This window comes from Serinus canaria, chromosome 1, assembly GCF_022539315.1.
Source record: "Serinus canaria isolate serCan28SL12 chromosome 1, serCan2020, whole genome shotgun sequence".
Lineage (NCBI taxonomy): Eukaryota > Metazoa > Chordata > Aves > Passeriformes > Fringillidae > Serinus > Serinus canaria.
Window position 1 is genome coordinate 42,038,970 of NC_066313.1, and position 9,461 is coordinate 42,048,430.

The 9,461-nt window shown below is 40.5% G+C and overlaps 1 protein-coding gene across 1 annotated transcript in view; it reads left to right on the top strand.

Annotated features, from left to right (window-relative positions):
* The window catches only part of DDX10 (DEAD-box helicase 10), a 154,108-nt gene extending 145,076 nt beyond the window's left edge, over positions 1 to 9,032 (top strand). Inside the window, exon 18 of the mRNA XM_030234540.2 lies at positions 8,351 to 9,032. Within this exon, the coding sequence (XP_030090400.2) occupies positions 8,351 to 8,540 (190 nt within the window). The 3' untranslated portion in view covers positions 8,541 to 9,032. The remainder of the gene's footprint in view (positions 1 to 8,350) is intronic.
* Positions 9,033 to 9,461: the final 429 nt, after the last annotated feature.

The window sequence follows — 9,461 nt, forward strand, 5'->3', positions numbered from 1 at the left end:
CTCTCCCTGGCTTCTTTTACGCTACTTTTTTCTCTGCTTCTTACCTATGCTATCCCAGAGGCACTCCCACCATCACTGATGGGCTCAGCCTTGGCCATGGTGCATCTGTCCTGTTTCAGAAATGCATTTCACTTCTGTCACATTGCAGGTTCTTTGTGGGTGGAAGGACAAATGTTGAAGTAATTTAAGGATTTAATGATCCCTTTGCACCTGTGCTGTATTAAATAAATTTGTGCAGGGTAAAACTTGGTAAGTTCTATGATTCAGTATTGTTCAGACTCTTCAAAACTCAAGTGAAGAGGACTCTTAAGTAGAAGCAAATGTATAATACCAAATTAAATTAATTCAAATCAGTGTTTATAATTGTATGAAGCAGAAGAATTTGTTTCATGTAGCAAAAAAATGCACAGAGTGGGAATGAGGATCTGTACTTGATGTCAATATACTGTGGGAAGATGAAGGGATACAACATGAAAGTCCTGTGTGGTTCACTGAAACAAGAAGGCCACTTGTGTGTTTCTGACAAACAATGTATCATGTAAGAAATTGAGAAGGATGATCTTGACACCTAAATGGGAGCACAGATGTCTAAGTTCATAAGGCTCTTGCTTTTCACATCTGAATCAGATGAATCCTAGGGGCTAGATCGTCCTTACCCGTGTGTCACTGTGTGTTGTGGAGTCAGTATGCAGGACTGGGTGTGGGACATGGATTTAAAGACTAGATAGCCCTAAGTTAACAGGCTGGTGGCCATGTCCCTTGGAGCCTGTTCACCAGTGAATGCCAATAGAACTGACAAGGATGGGGAAAAGCATTGCTTTTTCTGAGCAGCAGTAAATCGCTCTGTCTTTGTGCGAGGGGGAGTATGTATTCATACATCACATTTTTGTATTGATCCTTTCCTCAGAACGTCACCTAGACTCAAGATTAGCTGCACTTTAAGAATAAAAGTTGACAGAGATGGACAGATTTTTGGCAGTGGTAGTAAGTGCAGACTTTGTTGGATCAGTGGCTGATCTGGCCCCCCTAGAGTCAGGTCATGCGCTCTTAAAGAGGGCAAGGATTCAAAGAACGTCAAGGTCCTTGATAATCTTCCTCTCCTGTGGAGTAGATTAGGAAAGAGAGAACATACACTGAAGGAAATCAGGGAGATTTCCTTTAGTGTATCTCTAGACATACCTACACTGAGCATCAAAGCTGCCTTTGGAGCTGGAGAACAGACCACTACACTCATTGAAGAAATGTGGTTTCATCAGCACTGCTTACTGGAAACAATCCTTGGCCTATCTTACTGCACCAAAACACATTGCCCAGAAGAGCTTTAGTTGGCACCCTGTGAAGCTGCAGCAGTTGTGGACAGTCTGACGCCAATACTTGTGCCTGCACCGTGCCCAAATCCATTTAGGCTGTAGCAACATGACTGATACTCCCTGGGCAGGCCATGGCCAGCACAGGATTATCCTTCATGTGCTGCACTGTCCCCAGAGTCATCAGTGGTGCTGCCTTCCAACACACCCCACTGAGGCACCCATGGAAATAGAAAGGCTGTTTGAGAGCTGCTCCAAAGCCAGCTTTCATGCACAATGCGGATAGACATATTCACATGGTGAGGTGCTCTGAGCACCCTGTAGGAGACTTTTGAGAAAGAGCAAGATACAGTGAAGGAAATTAATTTGAGGATGTTAAATCAAGAGTCATGCCTCATGCAGCTCTCTTTGAATTGCTATTGAATTGTATGATGAGTTGCTTTTGGGCTGGGAAATACTGACCTGATGATTTTACCAAAAAAAAAATCAGCTGAGAGTAGCAGGCAGTCAAATTGGGCTTTGAGATTAGAAAGCACAACTCTATTCTGTTTTATATTTCCAAAATCCAGAGATTTTGCTCGAAGAGTTGGATTAAAATAGAAATATGTTAGCCTACACTAGCTGCTCCTTGCTTTAAGGGGTGGGGTAGAAGCTTCTAAAAGGGATAATTCATAGTAAGTATGAGACTTGGGGTGTCTTCCTTCAAGAGTGTTTAAAAAGAGACTATCTGTCCATGGTTTCAGAAGTCAAAATCATTGTTGATCTTCTCTCTGTCCTTCCACAGAATTTTTTTAAACTGGTGGAGCTGTACAAATCATGAATTAAATTTGCCTTTGCATAAAAATTCCCTTCCAGCCATACCTCTATAAGCAGAGTAATTAATGACTTCAAGCATGTAATATGAGATTAATTTTTGTATATCTAGCAACATTCATCATATTTGGTTTAAGGCTATCAAATGTAAATTGTTAATGAGGTGAAAAATCTAAGAATATAGAATAGGGTGAAAGAAAAGCAGCTGGATTTTTTAAATATTCATTTTGCAGTCAGCTTGAGGTTTTGGTATTTCTAATTCTTCAACCTCTTTAAATTAAAGTGTTGAGGAAGAGCAAAGTTCTGACTGACCTCGTCATTATCTTCTTTAAATCTTTAATGGGTGTGACTGATCACATTAACTCCTAGATCATCATGGACAAGATCTTGGACATGAGGGGAAACATTTTAGTTCTGGTACTGTTTTGTTTGTGAGTTTATGGACAGTCACCAGGTGACAAGTCTGCAAGTTAGAAGTCAATGCTGCTTTGTTGTGTGCTTTCCTTTAATTATGAAAACTATGGGCAAATTGCAGTTTCTTCCAGCTTCTTCTTACAGCAGGATGCTGATGATGACCTGCTAAGTTTTAGGTCATTCTTGATGAGGTTGACCTTACATTGTCTTTTGAGATGATTTATCAGCAAATCATGGTGCTCCTTCTAAAATGGATTATTCAGGTCATATCTGTGACTTTGTGAAGGCCAGAACTTAATGTTGTGATGGCCAGAAAAGCACCATAGGAGGGACATTATAAAGGGCCTCAGTTTAAAAGCCTTGGTCATTCTGATTAGCTGCAAAATTGGACACTGAGATATTGAATTGCTCTTGATAGAGGCTTATATATAAAGTTTTAGGGGTGTTATGATTTATATCAGTAGAACGGTCAATAAGGGAATCATAGAATCATTTAGGGTGAAAAAGACCTTTAAGATCAAACTGTTAATCCAGCACTGCCAAGTCCCACTAAACCATGTACCTCAGTGCCACACGTACAAGTCATTTAAATACCTTCAGGAATGGTGACTTCACCACCTCCCTGGGCAACCTGTTCCAGGACTTGACAGCAAGCCTTTTGGTGAAGAAATATTTCCTCTTATCCTATCTAAAATTCTAATGGTGCAACTTGAGGCCATTCCCTCTTGTCCCTTCAGTTGTTACCTGGGAGAAGAGACTGACCCCCACCTGGCTGCACCCTCCTCTCAGGCAAAAAGTGATGAGGTCCCCCCTGAGCCTCCTTGTCTCCAGGCTGAACACCCCCAGCTCCCTCAGCTGCTGCTCACAGGACTTGTGCTCCAGACCCTTCCCCAGCTCCGTTGCCCTTCCCTGGACACGCTCCAGCCCCTCAATGTCTCTCTTGCAGTGAGGGGCCCAGAACTGAGCACAGGATTGGAGCTGTGGCCTCAGCAGTGCTGAGCACAGGGGGACGGTCACTGCCCTGCTCCTGCTGGCCACACCCTGGCTGATCCAGGCCAGGATGCCATTGGCCTTCTGGGCCACCTGGGCACACTCTGGATCGTGTTCAGCCCCTGCTGACCAGCACCCCCAGGTCCTTTTCCACCAGGCAGCTTCCCAGCCACTGCCCCCAGCCTGCAGCACTGCCCGGGGTTGTTGTGACTTCGGTGCAGGACCAGACCTTGGGCTTGCTGAACCTCGTAGAGGTGGCCTCGGCCCATTCATCCAGCCTGTCCAGATCTAGAAAATAACACAGCACAATATATTTTAATTACCATTTTTATGTGCTGTAGCATTCTGACAGCAAGTAAGGAAGAAGCTGCACTGGGCTTTATGGAAGGGACTGCAGTAATTAATCTTCATTAGGATTGCTGCCATGGCCTTGCGAATTAAAATTTATTACATGGAAAAAGTTTTGGGCACAGCATGTTTGATTAGCAAAATGCCAATATTTATGGGATAAATTATTCCTAACTTTTCTGAACTGTATTTTACTAGCAGATTCATTCATTACTCCTGTACATTTCTTTGGGAAAGAGCTTGTGTGCTTTATTGCAGCCTGGAAACTTGACTCATGGCCTGTAGTTCAGTGGTGAGGGTGGTTTGTTTCCAGAGGAATGCTGGTAAACCTATGCTCCAAAGCATCCTCTGATAAATGTTAAGTGAAGCAGAGTCTGTCTAGAGATCTTGCCAGGATCACGTTGTTTAAACAACAGCTACTTGGCTGTGTGACTGCACATTTCAAATGGCTGATTCTCAAGCATTTAAAATGTTACAGCTTGTTAAGACATTGCTTAAAGCCCAGAAGCAAGTTAAATACTAACAATTAAAGCTTTCTATTTTTTCCTGGTATTACCTGAAAACATACTTGTGAGTTTATTTTGTGGTAGTTTAAAATTAGAATTTCTTGGTGTATAGCTGTCAGGGTCATCATTAGATCCCGTTTCCCAGATGCCATTCAGACACACTGGTGTTTGTTTTAGGATTCATAAACTGTACTTCAGTGTTTGAGTAATAAATATATTCTACCAAATGATAGCATCTTACTTAGGTGTTACAGATGAGCAAATGGTGGCCACAGAAATGACTGTGCCTGTTGATAAGTTGGCTGTTGATAGCTCCTCACCTGTGTAAACACAAAGTAAATCCTTTCATCAGGCAGCCTCGGACTGCATGGATTGTTCAGGCAGCTGAAAAGCTTAATTTCACCAGATGGTAAAAGGAAGGAGTTGTAAGCCAGATGCACATGCCACTTTTGAAATGTTATTAGTAGAAGACAAAAGGATGCACTGGCCTTGGTTTGGGTCTGAATTGGGGGTTGCTTTCTAACTGAGTTGTTCTGCTAGAAAATAATTTACCTTAGCATAACTTTGTGTTGGCTATTTGTGAGCACTAGCTGGTAGTACATCAGTTTGTGTGTTTGTGAGGAATGAGGGGCCATTTATGTCCATGGAAACGATAAAAGGACTGGCTCTACAGGGTGACAGGCCTTCAGTTAATGGAGACTGAGGAGAAATTCATTTGACAGTAAGTGCAAAAGTTATTCCCTCATAGCTGCTTTTGCTCACTTAGTCCTTTCACATGTGGAGCTGAGAGTTATGCCTGTTACAACTCCTCCAAAGAGCTTTCTGTCCATACAGCTAAGGAAAAGCACCCTGAATGAGCACAGGTATCTCTGAGCATCATGATGACACACATTTTTCATCTCCCTTTTAAAATTGCCACTATCACCTTTTGTAAAAGCTACAACTCTGACTGGTCCTTCTGAGCCCCTTTCCACACCACCCAAACGAGTGCTGGTAAAAATCCATCCTGGGAACAGGGATGGGGTTGGATTAGCTGTTCTTCAAAGATCCCTGTCAACCCAAATCATTCTGTGGACAGTCAGTCTGTCTTTCTTCTGCATCTCAGAATTAGGAAGATCTTGTTCACACGTTTCACGTGATTCTCTGTTTACTGGCCGAAGCTGTTGTTATCAAATACTGTTTTGCATCTACTTTTTGTGCATCATGAAAACACAACTATTTTGCTCTCTTCATTGCTTGTTGCTTTTGCTGCTTCCTGTGTTAAACATTCCTCTTCATTCAGCTCTCCAGTTCACAGCCCAGCTGGGGTCAAATTAGTGTGAAAATACACTTGCCTATGTGTAGATGCATCTTCTGTTTACACTGCTAATCAAGCTGCACAATCCCTCAGTAACAGTAAGGAGCAGCTTGACTCAGCAGAATTATTCCACAAAACTTATAATGCAAATTATTCATAATTGTGTTGATGTGCTTTTTTTTGTCGAAAAAGCTGAGGAATCTCACGGTTCAGTTCCTTCTGTATGTGTTTTTATATTTAATGTTTTATCTTATAGATATCTATGCCTAAGGTCTCTGAAAATCCAGAAGTGATTATAATTTTTGGTGTTTAAAGTCTGCTGTTTCATAGCTTGTAGGTACAAATGCATAGCTTGTGAGGTTTCTGCAGTGTTCTAATTGCTAAGATGTTTTTAACTAATGTCCTAGATGAAGCATTAGTCAATTATGAATGCAAACTGGGCTTCAGAGTCTGTTCAAAGACTGGAAATAATTGGCTCTTTTGCAAACAAGCTAAAATGCTTTTACTTAATGAGGCCTTTCTTGAGCTTTTAAAGTGAACCCCTACAGTCTGTCCTGATCAAAGTGAACACCATGAAACTCCAGCCCAGACCCACACTGTCCACTTGGAAAAGTGAGAATTCTTTCTGCTTCAGTATATTTTCACATCCTGTCAGTATAGCTTCAGCATTTATGGAATATCTTATGCACTACAGAGAGAAATATGAGAGAAATATTCCTTTCCCCAGAGAAGGAATAAAATGTTGGTAGCAAGCCCTGAAAATCCACCCCCATGCAAATGACAGCTCAAAGCCAGCAAAGTTGTTATATCCTGTGAATTACAGGAAGAGTGAGTATTTGGAGCAGTCATCATCTATTCATGGAATCACTGAATGGTTTTGGTTGGAAGGGACCTTCTGGATCATCCAGGTCCAGCAGTCCCTGCCGTGGGCAAGGACACATTTCACTAGACCACGTTTCTTACCCTTTTCTCTGGGTAGGCAGGGAAGAACAATATAAAGGTAGAGTATTTCATTTGCCTTAATTGTGGAAATGCAAGGTGTTTTTATTTTATAGGATTTCCCTCCTTCCTCTGGGCTCTGAGTAGGCAGGAGGTTGCCCAGTTCTTCTGTGAAGGGTGGGGTGGACAAGAGAGGGAGGCAGGTCATACTTGTGCAGCCCACCAGCACAAGGCCATCAGCTCTCCTGTAATAATTCCTTCATCTCTATGGAGGGGCAGCCGGAAAGCACAGTGTGCAACTTGCATTGTGCTGCTGACCCCTGCCAGAGAGCATTTGGGAACTTGCTGAAAACTGCTGTGTTTGAGGTTAATGTTTAAGTTAGGCTGGTTTCTAGTGAGTGGTGAAACCAGCATTTCACAGACTGTTAACTAGCCCTGTTAATGGGAAAAAATAAGGTGGGTAGCTGAAGGTGGGTTGAATTGGGCATTGGGTTCTTTTGCTGTCTTGATTCTAAGGACAGTATTCCCCAATTAGAGCTATTTATTGTAACTGCTGTTTCTAATTGTTAAATGTCTAAACTTCATTTCTGAATGGAACCGGTCACAAGCATTACATTTACACTTAAGCCATTGTAAAAACTATGGACATGAAAAAAATTCTTGTGGAAATGTTTTTTTAAGTAAACTGAATTTTCTGAGTAGAAATGTGACAAATTTTAATTGAAAATCTGAATTTAATCAACTTTTTCAGAAAACCGTTAACTCCATTTCTGAAGTTCCATTTCAATTTTTGTTATATTTTAAAAAATACAAACGCAAAAAGCTGAGAATGCTGTTTTGTTCCAGTTAGTTTGTTTGGATGGCATGATTTGGGGTGTGGAGGTTTGCATTTTACTAGTTTTGGGGAATGAATTCTACCCTACAGCATACAACAACCAGCTCTCCATAATCTGGTTCACTGATATATCTTAGAATAGATATTGTTTTAAACTTAGATAAGAAGATTTGTAGCATTTTTTCTATGTTTTGGACAAAAAAAACCACATGAAAATACACGAAAGCTCTCTCTTTCCTCCTGTTGTCACATGGCCATGTGGTAGAAGCCAGAGTGATAAAATAGATTGGCAGCTGTTTCATCCAGATTGAAGGCTGCAAAAGGCAGTTCATTCAAGTCTTTAAAAAACAGCAGAGGAAATAGGAATTCACCTGGGAAAATTACTGGGTTTTCCTCTTCCTCTTATAGCAAAGAGGTGTTTAGTAGCTTCCAAGGGAAATGTCTGAAAGAAGGGGAAAGAGTGATTGAATTACATAGTCCCAGATCAAAACTGTATTGAGTGTAGGATTTGCCAATGAAAGGACAGTTTTTATATTTTTATTTTTGGTGCATATTTATTGTAGGCAATATCTTGTATGCATGTCAGGGTCCACTGACACATCACAAAATCACTTTTGTCTGTTGCTGTATTAGGCAGCAAATATTAGATAAGACTTATAGCAATATCCTGATACACTGTAATCAATTAAGACAGCAGAACATCCACCACCACCTCGGTCTGAGAGCAGCTCTAATTTAGACATTCAGAGTGCATCAGCTTCCATTGCTTCACCCTTTTGAATTGTAATTTTGTTTGCTCTTATCTTGACACAAATTTGCCTTGTTTAAAAGGAATTGTTAGATTACATGATGATATTGATTTCCACAGTTGTTGAAAAGACTAATTGATTTTTTTCTGCAGTGAACTTGAGGAGAAGACTGGAAGAAAGAAGAGAAGCTATAGCAACAGTGTCACAGCAGAAGAAATGCCACTGAAAAGAAAAAAGATGCATTTCAGCCAAGAGGAGGATCCCTGTTTGCCATTAGATACTGGGCTTTCTCTGGCAGAGGATGAAGAGCTTGTACTACATCTGCTCAACAGTCACAACTAATTATTTTTTCTGCAGGTTTTCTTCTCTGGGACATTTCCACAATTTTGTCAGTAGTTTACACAAAATGAATTTGGCATCTGGGCAGCTGGATCCCCGTGAATGTAGATAAATGAGTTCCACGTGCAATGGGATTGCCTTAGATTGGCTCATAGGTTATAGACAACATTTAGTTTGATTTATAAGGCTTTCTAAATGAACTTTTCAACCTGAATCCCAGGTGTCATTTTGCAGTAGCATGCTCATAATTTTAAATCTCCAAGTTTTGAAACAATTACCTTCCTTTATTTTCATCTTGCTTTAAATAAAAACGGGATGACCATGCCAGATTGGTTATTTTGGAAGATATATGTGTACTAGAATTTTTAAGGAAGAAATACTGTTGGCAGCTCAGATCATATTACTTAAAATTAAATATGTACTTTATTCTGTGTATAAGACACATATTTTGAAAATATTTTAATAAAAATTTCTAGAGCCTTGATGTAAACTTAACTGTGTCTCTTTTAGCTTTGTTATGAAAGCTTATATTTATCCTTCAGGTATGGCTTCTGTTATGATTGTTTCACTGGTGTTAGGCAATTCAGAAAACAACATTTAGAAGCTAAAACTGAGTCTTGTCTTTGAATCCCATATGAGTGAGAACACTCATTGTCTCATAGTTGTATCTGTTTGGTCTTTCCATATACCCCTATGAACATATTAAATACTCCTTTTCTGTCAATATCACTCTTTTTTGTCGTAGGAATCTATCATCACCTATTCAGTACAACCCTTTCTTCCTCTCCCTCTACTCTATGCTATCTTTTAGCTCAGTTACCCAAAACTGAAAATATACTGCAAATTCTTGCCTCCAAATGTTTCTTCCGCTTTTCTGCCAGCAGGCAGGGTATCATAAAAACAATATTATAGGCAGAGCACATC